Source organism: Staurois parvus, unplaced genomic scaffold (assembly GCF_062004578.1).
Source record: "Staurois parvus isolate SC_StPar_1 unplaced genomic scaffold, SC_StPar_1.0 ptg000641l, whole genome shotgun sequence".
NCBI lineage: Eukaryota > Metazoa > Chordata > Amphibia > Anura > Ranidae > Staurois > Staurois parvus.
The window spans coordinates 97328-116621 of NW_028318437.1; the positions used below are offsets into that span (position 1 = coordinate 97328).

The 19294-nt window shown below is 44.9% G+C and overlaps 1 protein-coding gene across 3 annotated transcripts in view; it reads right to left on the reverse strand.

Moving 5' to 3' along the window:
- Positions 1-13638: 13638 nt before the first annotated feature.
- LOC149449021 (uncharacterized) overlaps positions 13639-19294 on the reverse strand; it is a 42261-nt gene continuing 36605 nt past the window's right edge. For all 3 annotated transcript variants that reach the window (XM_089693930.1, XM_089693931.1, XM_089693929.1), the window contains exon 9: positions 13639-18540. In XM_089693930.1, coding sequence (XP_089550056.1) covers positions 18398-18540 — 143 coding nt within the window. In that variant the 3' untranslated portion in view covers positions 13639-18397. The remainder of the gene's footprint in view (positions 18541-19294) is intronic.

The window sequence follows — 19294 nt, forward strand, 5'->3', positions numbered from 1 at the left end:
TGGGGCCCCCTACTGACCCCGGGCCCTCGGGCAGTGCCCGAGTTTCCAAATGATCAGTCCGCCCCTGGGGTGGACTCACTTCTGTGATATACTGTATATAGCTGGTGTAACACACCATAGACTGTCAATGCACTAAACAGACAACAATGGCACTGATCTCATCACAGCGGATCAACTCCCTGCTCTGTTGGGGACATTTCAAAGCCATTCATAGTTATCATATGTGTTTTTGTGCAAATATTGACAAAACTTTCACAAGAGGGATTTTACATCTTCCTAGATGCTTAAAACCAAATAAAAATGAACAACACATGTTGTTCTGGGTTTACCATTCCTTTTAGTTTAGACTGTAGCCATCTTCTTTTTTTAGGTTTTGCAGTAGAGAAGTAATTTTAGATTTTTTATTGCTAGGGAAATTCACCCTAATTATTAGTTATGGTGATTGGAACAGGAATGGAGGAGAAATCCTAAAGCAGGATACCTAGCCCAACAACTAAGTGGGAATTTCTTCTCACATTACTGTACATAGATCTTCTTTTACTTTCTGTTATGTCTTTCAGAGAGACAGTAAAGCAAAATCTGCCCAATTGAAAACCGGCTGCAGAGCACAAAGAAAACCTAAATTTCCCATTCCTTCCAAAACTAAACACAATGGTATGAAATATACTTGTATCCAAAGGTAAAAATTTTTAGTGTCCCACTGGAGATATTTCCCTTCACTCCCTGTCCCATGGAAACAATAGAAAGCTGGAGGATGTCTCTCCAAAGTGAGAGAATTCTTCTTGTGGTCAGCACCAAAATAAATGCACCATAGAAAGATTTTCCCTTTTTTTCTTTGCTGGTGATAACTCAAAATTTTGGATTTCTCATAATTTTTCTAGATTCTTAGATCGTAAGCTCCAAGGATGTAAAGGGGTCAGAGGTGCGGGGGGGGGGGGGGGCGGTGTAATGTAAAGGGGTCAGAGGTGCGGGGGGCGGTGTAATGTAAAGGGGTCAGAAGTGTGGGGGGCGGTGTAATGTAAAGGGGTCAGAGGTGCGGGGGGGATGTGTAATGTAAAGGGGTCAGAAGTGTGGGGGGCGGTGTAATATAAAGGGGTCAGAGGTGCGGGGGGGGTGTAATGTAAAGGGGTCAGAGGTGCGGGGGGGCGGTGTAATGTAAAGAGGTCAGAGGTGCGGGGGGGGGCGGTGTAATGTAAAGGGGTCAGAAGTGTGGGGGGCGGTGTAATGTAAAGGGGTCAGAGGTGTGGGGGGGCAGTGTAATGTAAAGGGGTCAGAAGTGTGGGGTCGGTGTAATGTAAAGGGGTCAGAGGTGCGAGGGGGGCGGTGTAATGTAAAGGGGTCAGAAGTGTGGGGGAGGCGGTGTAATATAAAGGGGTCAGAGGTGCGGGGGGGGGTGGTGTAATGTAAAGGGGTCAGAGGTGCGGGGGGGCGGTGTAATGTAAAGGGGTCAGAAGTGTGGGGGGTGGTGTAATGTAAAGGGGTCAGAGGTGCGGGGGGGGGGGGGCAGTGTAATGTAAATGGGTCAGAAGTGTGGGGGGCGGTATAATGTAAAGGGGATTTCCTGCATTTTACCCAAAGTTATAGCTGCAGTCCTATAGATTTCTATTAGGTTGCACATTATTTTTCTGCATTTTCTGAAAGCACACCAAATGTCCCTTGTGCTGCATCTTTGGCGCACTTTCAGAAAACCAGAAATAAATATCTGGGGGAAGGGGGTGACTTCATATTTCACCGCACCAGGTGACACTAACCCCAGTGACACCACTGTTATTACATGAAATCCTTGCTTGTGCAATAATCAAGGAAAGTTTTGTTACGAAAAGGTTTCATGTTGTAGATCAGGTCTGACCCAAAACTTATTTACTTGGCTGTTATCAGCTATGTAATTGTACATATCAAATGTGAGCTTTTGTGTTTATATTGATCATGTAGTGGCTTGTTTTCCAAGATAACGAGATGCTATCATATTGCAATGTCTGCCTTGACTTGCAGGTAGGTTATGGTGTCACACCTGGTAAACTGTACCCTATGTGACTACTCCCGCCTCCAATAACCCTCAGGTGGCAGGAACTATGGCTCTGTCTACTGTGTCAATCTGCTAATTATTGTCCTGCCGACAGTAGAGTTAGTGGATATCATGGCAGGGCCTTGCAAATGTCTTCATTTTCCCATGTTGCTAAAATGGGAGAAAAAGGGAAATCTTCCAATGGCGACACTTGTTTTCGTGACAAACGTTTTAACAACCTTTAAAGAATTGTCCAATTTGCTCCACCAGGGGAAAAGAAAATTCTTTTCGTATCCCTAAGGCAGGGGTCTCCAAACTTTCTAAACAAAGGGCCAGCTTACTGTCCTTCAGATATTAGGGGGCCGGAATATGGCTGTTGGGAGTAGAAAAGGTCCTGACATCAGTGGGAATAGACAATGCACCATATTTTGTGTCAGTGGGAGAAATTGGACCCCATTTTTGGGGTCATTGGGAGGAATTGCACCCCATCATTGGTATTGTTGGCATCATGGGGAGGAATAGTCCCCATCGTTGGGTGTTATTGAGAGGAATTCTGCCCCTTCATTGGGAGGAACTATACCACTTCATTGGTGTTAGTGGGTGAAATTACGCTCCACTGTTGGTATCAGTGGATGAAATTGTGCCCAAAGGGCAGGATAAAAGCAAGCAAAGGCCCACATCTGGCCCCCAGGCCGCAGTTTGGAGACCACTGGCCTAAGGCAATCAGACATTCCATATATATATATATATATATATATATATATCAGTGAGGAACAGAAGTATTTGAACACCCTGCGATTTTGCAAGTTCTCCCACTTAGAAATCATGGAGGGGTCTGAAATTCACATTGTAGGTGCATTCCCACTCTGTGAGACAGAATTAAAAAAAAAATTCAGGAAATCACATTGTATGATTTTTAAAAAATGTATTTGTCTTGCACTGCTGAACATAGTCAGGTCCATAAATATTGGGACATGGACACAATTCTAACATTTTTGGCTCTATATACCACCACAATGGATTTAAAATGAAACAAACAAGATGTGCTTTAACAGCAGACTGTCAGCTTTAATTTGAGGGTATTTACATCCAAATCAGGTGAACGATGTAGGAATTACAACAGTTTGCATATGTGCCTCCCACTTGTTAAGGGACCAAAAGTAATGGGACAGAATAATAATCATAAATCAAACTTTCACTTTTTAATACTTGGTTGCAAATCCTTTGCAGTCAATTACAGCCTGAAGTCTGGAAGGCATAGACATCACCAGACGCTGGGTTTCATCCCTGGTGATGCTCTGCCAGGCCTCTACTGCAACTGTCTTCAGTTCCTGCTTGTTCTTGGGGCATTTTCCCTTCAGTTTTGTCTTCAGCAAGTGAAATGCATGCTCAATCGGATTCAGGTCAGGTGATTGACTTGGCCATTGCATAATATTCCACTTCTTTCACTTAAAAAACTCTTTGGTTGCTTTTGCAGTATGCTTTGGGTCATTGTCCATCTGCACTGTGAAGCGGCGTCCAATGAGTTCTGAAGCATTTGGCTGAATATGAGCAGATAATATTCCCGAAACACTTCAGAATTCATCCGGCTGCTTTTGTCAGCAGTCACATCATCAATAAATACAAGAGAACCAGTTCCATTGGCAGCCATACATGCCCACGCCATGACACTACCACCACCATGCTTCACTGATGCGGTGGTATGCTTAGGATCATGAGCAGTTCCTTTCCTTCTCCATACTCTTCTCTTCCCATCACTCTGGTACAAGTGATTTTGGTCTCTTCTGTCCATAGGATGTTGTTCCAGAACTGTGAAGGCTTTTTTAAATGTCGTTTGGCAAACTCTAATCTGGCCTTCCTGTTTTTGAGGCTCCCCAATGGTTTACATCTTGTGGTGAACCCTCTGTATTCACTCTGGTGAAGTCTTCTCTTGATTGTTGACTTTGACACACATACACCTACCTCCTGGAGAGTGTTCTTGATCTGGCCAACTGTTGTGAAGGGTGTTTTCTTCACCAGGGAAAGAATTCTTTGGTCATCCACCACAGTTGTTTTCCGTGGTCTTCCGGGTCTTTTGGTGTTGCTGAGCTCACCGGTGCGTTCCTTCTTTTTAAGAATGTTCCAAACAGTTGTTTTGGCCACGCCTAATGTTTTTGCTATCTCTCTGATGGGTTTGTTTTGTTTTTTTCAGCCTATTGATGGCTTGCTTCACTGATAGTGACAGCTCTTTGGATCTCATCTTGAGAATTGACAGCAACAGATTCCAAATGCAAATAGCAAACTTGAAATGAACTCTGGACCTTTTATCTGCTCATTGTAATTGGGATAATGAGGGAATAACACACCTGGCCATGGAACAGCTGAGAAGCCAATTGTCCCATTACTTTTGGTCCCTTAACAAGTGGGAGGCACATATGCAAACTGTTGTAATTCCTACACCGTTCACCTGATTTGGATGTAAATACCCTCAAATTAAAGCTGACAGTCTGCAGTTAAAGCACATCGTGTTCGTTTCATTTCAAATCCATTGTGGTGGTGTATAGAGCCAAAAATGTTAGAATTGTGTCGATGTCCCAATATTTATGGACCTGACTGTAGTTCCTGGATGGTAGGTATGTGTCTTCATTGTTTGGGTTGTGGGCCATTTAAGGGGGATGACAAGAACAGTTTGGTCTACTCAGGGATTCTCACCTATGTAGGGTAAGGGGTTCTGGGGAGATCCAGGAAAGAGGGAGAAAAAAAAACAAAAACAAATTATATCCACAAAATTGGCAACTTTCAATAATAGTCAAATGAGTGCTTGTCAAACTGGTGTCAGCTGCTGTGCAACTCCGGTCCGGTCCCACTGCAGGTAGGTCTCCAATGCACTGTCCTTGGCTGTGCTGGTGGCTCCCATCACTTCCCGGTTGGCATGGATCCACAAGGCGTGTAGGAGTGACGTCCACTCTGGTTACAGCAGCAGTAGTAGTGGCACGCATTCAGAGCATGCATGCTCCTTCATCAGGCCATCATCATGCGCACTTAGATGGTGCTGTTTCTCTTCTTTCTTTTTGGCTCAAAAAGAGTCTCCTCTAGCTTTTTTTGAATTAGCTGCCACTGAGTCCAGCATTGTTGGATTATCCCTTAACCTCCTTTTGGACTCCAAGGACTTTATTTATGTGGTTTATTTACTAGCCATCATATTATACATCTGGACTGTGTCCTCTTAGTGCACCAAATATCACTCTTTTTCAGCAAAGAGGGAGAACCGATTTACAGTTCTATCATTATTGCCTCCATCCCTGACTATGCAAGCTTTGGACCTGAAAGGGTTAACTCACCTGCAAGAGAGGGATGAAAAAAGCAGGATACAGCCAGTAGGCATCCATGAGATGTGTGTGGAGTAGGACGTATTTGTCAAAAAGAGCTGTGTGCTGTTTAGCTACTAAGATGCTGCTGAGCTATAGTGACCTTTTCTCTGGACCCCTGGAGCAGATGGGGGCTTTAAACCCTATTAAGGGACAAGTTTATGCTGGCAGTGAGCCAAAGTTTATTAAAGAAAATTTTTGTTTTCCTGTTTTTGATGAAACTAAAACTATTTTACAAACCACGACTGGCCAGTGATCTGGACCCCCAGAATATCTCAGAAACCATTTGTTACATCTTACTGTAGACAGCCATTGTGGGCATGGCTGCCATGTTCATTGATGTATTATTAAGTCTGTTGGAGGAGGCCTATGTGAGAACCCCTATTATAGGAGAGGAGGCAACGACACATGGACATTTTGCTTCAAGATACAATCACCTCTTTATTATCATTGTAATAGAATGGCTTTGATGACTAGCTGGATATTGTAAGCATTGCTTATTGAGCAAGGTTTCCTTCATAAGATCATGTTGAGGGGTTTTGCAACTTTTCTTCTCCTATATCCACACTGTGGCTACCATACCATCAAGTGCTGTATGTTTGCTATGTCACAGCAATTTGAAGGTACCTAAAATTCAGACTGCTGACATTACTTAAGCTTTGCTATATATATTGGGTTACCATTGCTTAGTCTTTAGGATTATGTATATTGCTATGAATGGATTGTAACCTCTTAAGGTTAACTTGAGCCATTCTCGAGATATTGAATACAACTGTGGTTATTGAAACTTGTGTCCATTGCCCTTTTACTGTGCTGGCTATTATTGGTAACCAGTGTAATGAACATTGTTTGTACAATGTCTAAACCTAGAATGTCGGAAGGGTTGAGGAGCTTGCAAGGTTAGGGCAGCACTATTATTATTATACAGTATTTTACAGTATTTATAAAGCGCCAATAGTTCACTCAGCGCTGTACATTACAAAGGGGGACAGAACATGTGACAGAACAATACCAATACAATGCAAAACATGAGGGGATCGAGGGCCCTGCTCTTTCGAGCTTACAATCTAGAAGGGATGGGATAGTGGTACAGGAGGAGATAGCTGTGGGGGATGGAGTGGTAGGAAGAGTGGAGGAGGTCAGCAAGTTAGCAGGGGGTGAGGTAGGCTTCCCTGAAGAGATGGGTTTTCAGGGTGCGCCTAAAGGAGAGGAGAGTAGGTGATAATCTGATGGGTTGGGGCAGGGAGTTCCAGAGGATGGGTGACACCCTGGAGAAGTCCTGGAGGCGGGCATGGGAGGAGGAGACCAGGGAACTAGAGAGAAGGAGGTCTTGTGAGGAGCGGAGTGTGCGTGCTGGGCGGTACTTGGATATTAGGTCAGTGATGTAGTTCGGGGCAGTATGGTGGACAGCTTTGTACGTCAGCGTTAGGATTTTAAATTTGATCCGTTGCGCAATCGGAAGCCAGTGGAGGGATTGGCAGAGGGGGGTGGCGGAAATGGAGCTGTTGGAAAGGTGAATGAGTCTGGCAGCCGTATTCAGGATCAACTGAAGCGGGGATAGCCAGCGGCGAGGCAGGCCAGTGAGGAGGGAGTTGCAGTAGTCGAGTCGTGATATGATGAGGGAGTGGATGAGCTGTTTAGTGGTTTCTGGGGTTAGGAACGTGCGGATTTTGGCGATGTTGCGGAGGTGGAGTCTGCACGAGTTTGTTAAAGATTGGACTTGGGGCTGGAAGGATAGGTTGGAGTCCAGAATGACACCAAGTACTCTGGCCTGCAGAGCGGGTTTGATATTGACGTTGTTGGATGTGATGTAGAAGTCAATGGGGGGTGGTGTCCGGGCTGGGGGGAAGACAAGGAGCTTGGTTTTGGAGAGATTCAGTTTAAGGAAGTGGAGCGACATCCAATCTGATATGTCGCTCAGTAGGTGTGTGATTTGGGCAGAGACCGAAGGGGTGAGGTGGGGGGTTGAGAGATAGATTTGTGTGTCGTCGGCATAGAGGTGGTAGTTGAAGCCGTGAGAGTGTATGAGTTGGCCAAGGGAGGAGGTGTAGATGGAGAAGAGAAGGGGCCCAAGGACAGAGCCTTGAGGGACCCCAACAGAGAGGGGGAGTGAGGGGGAGGTGGTAGCATTATAGGTAACGCTGAAAGAGCGTTGTGACAGGTAGGATGAGAGCCAGGAGAGAGCAGAATCTCTGAGGCCGAGGGAGTGTAGTATTTTGAGGAGGAGGGGGTGGTCAACTGTGTCGAAGGCCGCAGAGAGGTCAAGGAGTAGGAGCACTGAATAGTGGCCATTAGCTTTGGCGGTTAGAAGGTCGTTGGAGAGTTTGAGTAAGGCGGTTTCGGTGGAGTGTAGGGGGCGGAAGCCAGACTGTAGGGGATCGAGGAGGTTGTTGTCGTTGAGGTGAGAGCATAGGCGGGTGTAGACGAGACGCTCGAGGAGTTTAGATGTAAGTGGGAGCAGGGAGATGGGTCTGAGGTTGTTCGGGTCATTGGGGTCCAGGGAGGGCTTTTTAAGTATGGGGGTGATGTGTGCATGCTTCAGTGGGGAGGGGAAAGTGCCGGAGGAGAGGGAGAGATTAAAGATGTGGGTGAGGGAGCGTAGGATGGAGGGGGAGGGAGGTCGTAGGAATTGTGAGGGGATAGGGTCGAGGGGGCAGGTGGTGAGGCGGGCATCAGAGAGGATCTTGGAGACTTCCTCAATGGTAGTAAGGTCAAAGGTGTGGAGTGTTGGGGGAGCTTCAGTATGAGGAATGTAGGGTGGGGTGGGAGTGGAGGTCAGAGCAGTGGTGGGGCCGTGGGAGAGGGGTGATGAGGGGGTAGCCGAGTGAGGGGGAACGGGGTCGGAGGGAGTTTGAGCAGTGACGAAGTCCCTGCGGGTAATGTCGAGGGGGGGGGGGATGAGGGGGTAGCTGTGTGAGAGGGGACGGGTTGAGAGGGCGTGTGAGTTGCGGCAATGTCCTTGCGAATTGTGTCAATCTTGTTTTTGAAGTGATTGGCAATCTCAAGGGCGGTGAGTGAGGTGCTGGGTGGAGGTGGGGGTGGAGAGAGTAGAGAGTTGAAGGTGGAGAAGAGTCGGCGAGGATTGGAGGAGAGGGCCTTGATGAGGGTCAGGAAGTAGGCTTGTTTGGCTGCGTGGAGGGAGGAGGTGTAGGTGCGGAAGGCAGATTTGTAGCAGGTGAAAGCTTGTTGGGATTTTGTTTTGCGCCATAGTCGCTCCAGGGCACGACTGCGTCGTTTGAGGGTTTTGGTGTGATCAGTCTGCCAGGGCTGGAGCGGTCGGAGTCTGATGTTGCGTGTGGTTAAAGGCGCTAGTGAGTCAAGGGCTGCTGACAGCGCGTTGTTGTAGGCAGTCATAGCCAAGTCGGGGCAGGACAGGGGGAGGATGCGGTCGTGGAGTTGATCAGCTGCAGAGTGGAGGGGGGCAGGGTTAAGGTTGCGGAGGTTACGGCTGGTAGTAGTGTGACATTTGGAGGGGTTTTTGTTGGAGGACGAGGAGATAGAGAAGGTGATCAGGTTGTGGTCAAAGAGAGGGAAGGGGGTGTTAGTGAGGCTGTGGGGAGCGCAGCGGTTGGAGAAGACAAGATCAAGGATATTACCGTCGGAGTGGGTGGTGGATTGTATGCACTGTGCAAGTGCAAAGGAGGAGGTTAAGTGGAGGAGACGGGCTGTGTCCGGGTTGTCAAGGTTGACAGGGATGTTGAAATCCCCAAGAATGATGGTGGGTAGCTCAGAGGAGAGGAAGAAGGGTAGCCAGGAGGAGAAGTCTTCCAGGAAGCGGGGTATGGATCCAGGAGGCCGGTATATCACAGCAATCTTCAGGGGGGTTGGGGAGAATAGTCGGACGCAGTGGGCCTCGAAGGAGGAGAAGGATAGGGAGGGGGGGTTTGGGAGGACTCGGAAGGTGCTCCGCGGTGACAGGAGCAGACCAACCCCACCACCTTTACGACCGTTAGGTCTGGGTGAGTGGGTCCAGGTGAGACCTCCATAGGAGAGTGCAGCAGGGGAGGTAGAGTCAGTGGGCTGGATCCAGGTTTCCGTGATCGCCAGGAGGTTGAGGGAGCGGGAAACAAAGAGGTCGTGGATGGCGGTAAGCTTGTTGCACACCGATCGGGCGTTCAGGAGTGCACATGAAAACGGGGGGGAGATTTTAGGGAGCAGGGGGACAGATACTAGGTTGCGGTAGGACATGGCGGTGGGAGGGTGTTGTGCGGGTGAGGGAGGTGGTGGAGGGCCAGGATTCGGGGAGATGTCTCCCGCGGCTAGGAGGAGGAGAAGGGTGAGAAAGGTGGCATGGGAGCGGGATGTGCAGGAGCGTGAGAAACTCCTAGTGGAGGTGTTCGGGTCAGTGGGAGAGTGGAATAATAGGAGGAGGTGGTGGGTGCCATAGAGGGGCGAAGGAAGCAGTGAGGACACAATATACAAATGTTTAGGAGGAGCAGAGGGATATAGTGAATGGATTTTGGGAATGGAGGAGAGGAAAATGAGAAGGAGTAGAAGAGGCATTGTGGGGGGTGATGAGAGCAGTAGTAGGGAGATGATAGCAATGAGGGGCTCCTTCGGGGGTAGCATTATACTTCCCACATGGCAGAAAAATATATTTTAAAAATGTTCTTCCCAATATATGGACATATATTTGAAATGCTACAATTTTGGCCATATTCTATATATATACATATATACATATACTGCATGTTGAAATGCACTGTTAGTACAAAATATATGAAAATATTTTTAAAAATACATTTCAAATATACTGTATGTCTTTAAAAATACAAATCTACATTTTTGGAACGCATTTACAAACATATGTAAAAATATATGTTAAAATGACTTTTTTATATGTTAAAGAAATCTGAAGAATATATGTAAAAAATATATATTTTTTAAAATATTTAAACATAAAAATATTTTAACATATAAAAACTTCATTTTAACATATATTTTTACATGTTTCTAAATGCATTCCAAAAATGTAGATTTGTATTTTTAAAGACATACAGTATATTTGAAATGTATTTTAAAAAATATTTCTCATCTATTTTGTAATAATGCATTTCAACGTGTTTTTTTTAATTATTTTTATTTTTTATTTTGACAAAATTTAGGCTTAGCAGTTTTTTTAGGGGAATAGGGATCAGGGCAGACTGTGCAAACAGCTCACTGGACTGGAAAGCACAATGTAAAATGTTTCAGGATGAAAAACCCACTCAAATTTTATATTATACATGTCTGCAACACCAAAATATAAAATCCATCATGATGTGGGCATATGTGTGAATAGATTTCCTAATCTCCATGATTAATAGGTTTAAGGTGTTGCATAAAGCAGAAGGTGCAACAGACATTTAACACCTCAGGCACCTGAATTAATAAGCTGAATCCTCATTTAACATTAACCAGCAGAATCTTCAGATTGAGTCCTCATACACACGGGACACTTTGAAAACGCTGGTAACTTTAGCTGTGTAAAGTCACGTTAAAAACATGACGTTTTCAGCTTTTTTAGCATTTGTGTATTAGTGTTTAGCAGCGTTTTGCCGCTTTTAGCGGTGTTTTCCCGCGTTTGCGTTTTTTAGTGTTTTTTTACCAAAAAAAATATTTTTTTAGTCAACAAATAGTCCAAAAATGCTGGTTTGTGGTGTTTTACTGCGTTTGCCAGCATTAGAGCGTTTTTAAAGCTAAAAAACTCCTCTAGAAACCCACTAGTTCTGGGGTTTTTTTCCAGCCAAAAAACATCCAGCCTAGGCCATCTTTATGTAGAGCAACAATTCTTTTTTTCAGATCCTCAGAGAGTCCTTTGACATGAGGTGCCATGCTGAACTTCCAGTGACCAGTATGAGAGAGTGAGAGCGAGTCACATGTCACCAGGAGGGAAAATGGCTAATTGGCTCAAATTGGACATCTTCTCTTAGGAGTGTGTTGTGGCTGTATGACTGTGTGTTGAGTTATTTTGAGGGGACAGCAAATTTACATGTTATACAAGCTGTACACTCTCTACGTCACATTGTAGCAAAGCGTCATTTCTTCAGTGTTGTCACATGAAAAGGTAGAATAAAATATTTACAAAAATGTGAGGGGTGGACCAGGGGCGGACTGACAACTCATGGGGCCCCCGGGTAATAGGGGATCATGGGGCCCCTGTGTCCTTGCCCAAACTCAAAAAAGCCTATGAAAAAGGTACCAGGGGCATCTCATGGGGCCCCCTACTGACCCCGGGCCCTCGGGCAGTGCCCGAGTTTCCAAATGATCAGTCCGCCCCTGGGGTGGACTCACTTCTGTGATATACTGTATATAGCTGGTGTAACACACCATAGACTGTCAATGCACTAAACAGACAACAATGGCACTGATCTCATCACAGCGGATCAACTCCCTGCTCTGTTGGGGACATTTCAAAGCCATTCATAGTTATCATATGTGTTTTTGTGCAAATATTGACAAAACTTTCACAAGAGGGATTTTACATCTTCCTAGATGCTTAAAACCAAATAAAAATGAACAACACATGTTGTTCTGGGTTTACCATTCATTTTAGTTTAGACTGTAGCCATCTTCTTTTTTTAGGTTTTGCAGTAGAGAAGTAATTTTAGATTTTTTATTGCTAGGGAAATTCACCCTAATTATTAGTTATGGTGATTGGAACAGGAATGGAGGAGAAATCCTAAAGCAGAATACCTAGCCCAACAACTAAGTGGGAATTTCTTCTCACATTACATAGATCTTCTTTTACTTTCTGTTATGTCTTTCAGAGAGACAGTAAAGCAAAATCTGCCCAATTGAAAACTGGCTGCAGATCACAAAAGAAAACCTAAATTTCCCATTCCTTCCAAAACTAAACACGATGGTATGAAATATACTTGTATCCAAAGGTAAACATTTTTAGTGTCCCACTGGAGATATTTCCCTTCACTCCCTGTCCCATGGAAACAATAGAAAGCTGGAGGATGTCTCTCCAAAGTGAGAGAATTCTTCTTGTGGCCAGCACCAAAATATATCCACCATTGAAAGATTTTCCCTTTTTTCCTTTGCTGGTGATAACTCAACATTTTGGATTTCTCGTAATTTTTCAAGATTCTTAGATTGTAAGCTCCCAGGATCAGGGCCCTCCTAACCCTCTTGTACTGAACTGTATTGTTGCTGTATTGTCTCCCGTTATATTGTAAAGCGCTGAGCAAACTGTTGGCGCTATATAAATCCTGTATAATAATAATAATTTTTTAGTCCCAGTGATTTTGGTAAATTGAAAGGCTAAATTCCACCAACTGGGACACAGACAGAAATAAATACCTAACGGGGGTTCTAAACCTTCAGCACTCTACTTTTCATCACTCTTCAAAACCACTCTGCTTTTAGATACATTTTACAGCCCAGATCTAAGCAAAATATTAAATTAAACATTGTCCTCTAGCAGGTTTAAAAAAATAAAAGCCACTCAGGCTGCAATACTCATCTTCAGTCAGAAGTTTTCCTTCTGTAGTTCTTATTTGTGGCTACAAGATGCCCTCTGTCTTCCGGAAGACTGAGGAAATCTGATTGCAGGGTGTCACTAGCCTTCCCTCTGACAGGGTGACACCACAGCCCCCTTCATTTACTGTATACTTATTTATTTATTTCAGGTACTTATATAGCGCCGTCAATTTATGCAGCACTTTACATATATATTGTACATTCACATCAGTCCCTAACCCTCAAGGGGTGTACAATCTAAGGTCCCTAAACTCACATACATACACATATTAGGGCCAATTTAGACAGGATCCAATTAACCTAACAGCAAGGGGCGGACTGACAACTCATGGGGCCCCCGGGCAGTAGGGGATCATGGGACCCCTGTGTCCTTGCCCACACTCAAAAAAGCCTATAAAAAAGGTACCAGGGGCATTTCATGGGGCCCCCTACTGACCCCGGGCCCTCGGGCAGTGCCCGAGTGCTCGAATGGTCAGTCCGCCCCTGCTAACAGCATGTCTTTGGAGTGTGGGAGGAAACCGGAGTACCCGGAAGCAGAGGGTCTCTGATTGTGAAGGACTTTCAGACCCAATGTTTCATGTGATGGATCTAAGCACCTAAATGGTCCCTTTCCATTCAACCATCCAACTTCAGCAAACAAAAACCTCAATTCATCATGATGGTGGAGATATGTTTCTCTAGTTCTTGCAGCCACCATTGTCCAGACACCAGGCTTATTGCTATGGGTAATGCACATTTTCTTGTCTCACAGGGTTTGCTGTGACACATGTAACACCATTTGCAATCCATTATAAGAACAGAAAGTCGTGGAAGAAAACATTTTACAGAAATTAATTACTTTTTATTAAAGCAATCCAAACTGAATTATTCCATCAGATAGAATTGTGTCCAAGGCATGTTGCCCACATGCTGCAATTGATCTTAAAAGTCTCTGTATAAAAAATGTAATTGTAGCTTTCATGTCCATTCCATCCACAGGGCCCACTTCATGTTAGTAGAATTAGAGGACAGTTGCCCTTCCTTGAATAAAGTCTAGAACCAGGCCTGTATTTACCGTAATGCAGAAAAAAGAGCACACCAGACCAATGGCAAAGCCTGTTTATTGAAAACAAGTATATTAACCAACTAATTTCAGAGGTTATTGGAGACCCATCAGGCTCAGTCTTTGGGGCCCCTTATATTTTCTATCCACATTCCATTTTGGTTGGCCTAATTTTACAAAGGGTATCTCCCCTTCATCCTATCATGAATGCTGCTGCCAGACTTATCCATTTTGCCAACTGTTCGGCAGTCACTCCCCCTCTTTGCCAATCTCTTGGCTTATGATCGCACCAAGGAATGTCAAATTCAAACCCCTAAAAACAACATACAAAGCTATCCAAATCTCTGCCCTAAGCTACATCACCAACCATGTATCAGAACATCACAGAAACCATCCTTTCCATACCTCTCAAGTCCTCCTGTTCTCCAGCCCCCTGGTCACCTACTCCCATGTTCGACTTGAACACTTCTCCAGAGCCTCTCTCATACTCTGAAACTCCATACCTCATGTGTCCAGCTATCATCTCTTTAGAGAAGCCTATCCCACCTCCCCTGGCCTGGACTTTTTTCTTTCTCCATAAGATAATTTCTTGTAGTTATTGACTTTTGTATCACTTGCCCTTTCCTTCATAGATTGTAAATTCTCATGAGCAGGGCCCTCTTGTATTATATTTGTATTGTAAGAGTACCGACTCCCTTTATTTCATAAAGCAAACTGCGTTGGCTATATACATCCTGTATAATAAAAATCAGGGCTGAAGGGACTGTGGACTGTAGAGGACTCTGATATGAAGATAAAGTTAAGAGACTGTGAAATCACTTAGGAAGCTGGTTTGTTGCCCTAGGTCAGCAGCAGGAATAATAGGAACATCAAGCTTCAAAATGTACAAATTGTAAAAACTTTTTGTTATTTTATTCCCCTCTTCTGTTAACTTCTGGACCTTTTGTGGCTTTATTCTTCAAAGGAATTAAGGTGTTACCAGACATGTTAATGCCAGATATGTTAAGAGGAGAGCAAAGCCTCTTTACAGTTCAGGAATCATGAAGTCACACCTCATTTCATTTCTCTTGTTTAGTAGTCCGTAGAGTTATAAAGCAGTTTTGGATATAGGTAACGCAGACCCCCATATTGCCCCAAGTAGCCTATTCTAGCAATAATCTGTACTAGAACAATGAGAACAAAAAGGGTCATGGCTTGTACAAACAAGACGTCATTGTTCTGCTTCATGCATATGGCCAGCCAGGAGCCGCGCATTATGCAGAGTCTCTCCTGGGACCCACTGCTGCTGTGTACAACCATCAATTGCGAGGAATGAGATGAAGCAGCTGTACGCAGTCATGCAGCGGGGTGGCATAAAGCACCTGCATGTGCACTGCTGTAAGCAGGGCCGTGGATAAGGGGGTACCACTGTACGGGGCCCAGGCCAACAGAGGGGCCCAGACAGCTGGCTTAATCAAATGTGGGAAAGGAGGGTGATCGGCACGGTGGGGGGGCAGTTACGGGAACTGATCCACCTCTGCAACATCTCCAAGATACGCACATTCCTCACCCCAGACATCACCAAACAACTTGTACACTCCCTCATCATCTCACGCCTGGACTACTGCAACTCCCTCCTCACTGGCCTACCCAAATGAACGCTATCCCCACTCCAGTCGATCCTAAACTCAGCGGCCAGACTCATCCACCTCACCAAGCGCTCCACATCTGCCTCCCCCCTCTGCCAATCCTTTCATTGGCTCCCGATTGCCCAACGCATCAAGTTCAGGCTGCTAACCCTGACCTACAAGGCCACTCACAATGCCGCCCCGAACTACATAACTGACCTGATACCCAGATACTACCCTACTCGTGCCCTCCGCTCCTCACAGGACCTCCTGCTCTCTAGCTCCCTGGTCTCCTCCTCCCACGCCCGATTGCAGGACTTCTCTAGGACTTCCCCTATCCTCTGGAACTCCCTACCCCAATCCATCAGAATGTCACCTACCCTCCTCACCTTCAGGCGCACCCTGAAAACCTTCCTCTTCAGGGAAGCCTACCCCAACCTCACCTAACACCCGACCTCACCTAACAACTAACCTCCTCCACTCCACCCACCACTCCATCCCCCACAGCCATCTCCTCCTGTGCCACCTTCCCCTCCCTCCTAGATTGTAAGCTCGAAAGAGCAGGACCCTCGAACCCCTCGTGTATTGTATTGTTACTGTCTTGTCTCATGTTATGTCCCCCTTGCTACTGTACAGCGCTGAGCAAACCCTTTGGCGCTATATAAATACTGTATAATAATAATCAGTACTGCTCACTCAGTCTTCATTCATAACTGAAGAAAGGTAAACTGTTTTTTTGGGATGGGGTGCCCTGTCAGGTTGGCTTTATGGGGTCCCATGGTTTCTAACAGCAACCCTGGCTGTAAGCTCGCAGATAGTGTGCGTTTGGAAAATACGTCAGTGTGCATGCAGGTACTTTACATAACCCCTGGTGCATGACTGTGTACAGATACTTCTTTCCCTTCAATGGGCAGCTGTACTCAACTGCAGCAGGCCCAGGGGGTATTACACAGGCTATGGAAGCTGTATGGCCACTGTACCGCCATGTGCATGAAGCCTGGACAGTGTGATGTCTATATGAAGCTCTGGTTGGAAAAACTGCAATACTGTTAACAAAGCAGTGATACTTCTGTCCCTCTTCTTTACTTTCAAATGGAAAAGGTTTTGTTTTCTAACATGTGATCCCAAGCATAGATTTAAATCACAACTCTGAGTAAAAAAAAACTGTTTTTAATGTACCCCTAGAAATGTACCCCTAGAGGAAACTGCAAAAGGCAACTTTGGATTTTTAAAGTGTTAGTAACCCCACAATAGTAAAATCAGTTTGTATATGCAGTAAAGCACGCTTGTTGTACTCACTGTGGAACCTAAGGGGTTAATTCTCCACATTGTCTAAAAATGCTGTTTGATCCTATCTTTTCTGTTCCTCTCTTTCTTTACTGACCCCGATCCATCTGCTGATAGAACACAGCCTTGGGGGCAAGCAGCACATGCTCAGTTTGGTGTGTTTTGCTAGAGAGTTTTTTTCTTTCTTTGGGAGGGTGCATGGGATCAGCACAGGGCCAATCAGCACTGTCCAGACAGAGGTCAGGGTCCTGCATCCTCCTAGAATGAAAACTCCTCCTACAAGCTTTAACATGTGCTCAGCTGGACACTGCTAGAAGTCACAAGACTGCTATACTACAGAAGTCAATATTGCTCATGAAAAAGTTATTTAGCAGTTTATATTTACTAAATGAATTGCATTTCAATGTTCCGTGTACTGTGGGAGACCAGATATAATGAATGCAGGGTCTGGGGTTTAGTAACACTTAAAGCTGAGTTCCACTTAAAAATGGAAGCTCCGTCTATTTGCCTCCTCCCTCCTCCACTGCCAAATTTGGCATCTTTTGGGGGGGAAGGGGGAGCAGATACCTGTTGTTGACAGGTACCCACTCCCACTTCTGGCTCAGTTCACCACAGAAAATGGAGCCGGAGGTTTGGCCCCCTCCTTCCTCCCGCAGTCTCCTGGGAATTTTCACAAGTCCCAGAAGACTGCTGGACCAGTTAGAAAGTGCAGTGCGACTCGTGCATGCGCAGTGGGCACCCGATTGTGAAGCCACAAGCTGTCACAGCCTGGTGCCCACAGTAGAGATGCCAGCGCTGTGGAGGAGAGAAGGGGAGAAGGGACTGCGCAGGCGAGAACATCACTGGACTCCGGGACAGGTGAGTGTGTGTTTATTATAAGTCAACAGCTACAGTTTTGGTAGCTGCTGACTTTTAATAAACACAAAAATGGCTGGAACTCCCCTTTAAAGTATAACGAAAGGCAAAACTTCTTTTTTTAGTTTTGGATGGAGTGGCGATGGATTAGAACCCCTGTCAGTTTTTATTGCTGTGTGCACCCCGTTAGAGAGATTCCCCCTCTCTATTTGTCCTGTTTACCATTATCAATGAAAGTAAAAAAAAATCCCAAATTATGGTTTGTCCCCAGAAAAGTAATAAGGGGGGGATAATTCCAATGGGGACACTAGTGACTGGTGACTTGGGGGTCCCCAAGAAATTCCATTAATTTGGAGGGATTTCCTCTCACTTCCTGTTTGGCTATCGGACAGGAAGTGGAGGGAAATCTCCACAATGGGATACAGATGGCGAAAAAAAATCTTGCAGGAGTTACAACCCTCCCTTCCCCTATAAAAAATGGAAAAAAAAGTTTTGCCGATAGTTCTACTTTAAGTCCCGAAAACGTAACTGAAACCTGAACTGAGCAAAATTCAGGAGCTGTCACTGCTGACCTTTGACATAAAAAATGCTGGATTCCTGGTTGTCTTTGGCTTTAATTCTTTTTGAGCTAGTGACCCAAAACAAGTTTGCAATTGTGCATTTTTGTTTCAGGTTGATCACCAAAGCATTCAAGCCTCTGAACTGATGTGACAGCCAGGCAAGTGTCAGTTTCAGGAGTCAACCTCCATATTATTCTTACAATAGATTTCCTGGAAAGAAGTATTCCTCAGTTTATCCAGGCATACGGAAACATGTTGTACTTCTCCCAGAGTGCACACTGAGCTGAGCGATAGTTCTTCTCCACAGAGAGCGACGTGGACAAGAGCGCCGTCCCATTGGGGTACTCTGGCCATTCAGGTGGCATGCTTCCTGTAAAAATAAATAAAATTAGAATCCATGAAATGCCAATCGGTGTCTGCTCAAAACTAGACGTGTGTGTTTCGTTTCACTATGAATTGAATTTTGGACGAAAATTAGATTTTTGGAGATTCGGGTGTATAGAAATCTCTTAATGAACAATAGTAGCGAATGTCATCAAATCCTAAAAAAAGTTATTAAGAAATAAATGCAGGCCATACATCGAATTCCGAATTAATTTTCTTTACAAAATTGGAAATTTTGTGCATTTTGTAATCTGATGGTTCCACCATTGATTTTGCTTGAGGTGATTGTAAATTAGTGCATTTGCGACAGAAACAATTGAGTACTGCTTAGACCTGAAGAAGGGGACATTCCCCGAAAGCTTGTCCTCAAAATTGTATGTTAGTGCAAATAAAAAAAGTATCACGGACAGTACTCAATTGTACCATTGATTTCGAAATTCGACCAACCAAGCCTTTCATTTCACCACGTGTTGCTACAGAAAATAATTTTCGTGGCCAAGAATTTTCTTTTCTTTCCAGGTCACAGCTCATGCTCGTTTCTTTTTCGAATACATTTCTCACCCGATTCTCCCATCATTGATTAGAAATTTGTTCCTTTTTCAAAAACATTTCCAACATGCCTGATCACTCAGATCCGATGGTCACCATTGCCGTGGCCCTCTAATGGTGTGAAATTCGAACAAAATTTCTCAAAAAAATTTTCGAAAGAAAATTCCCTCGGAATTCGACCCATGTATGGG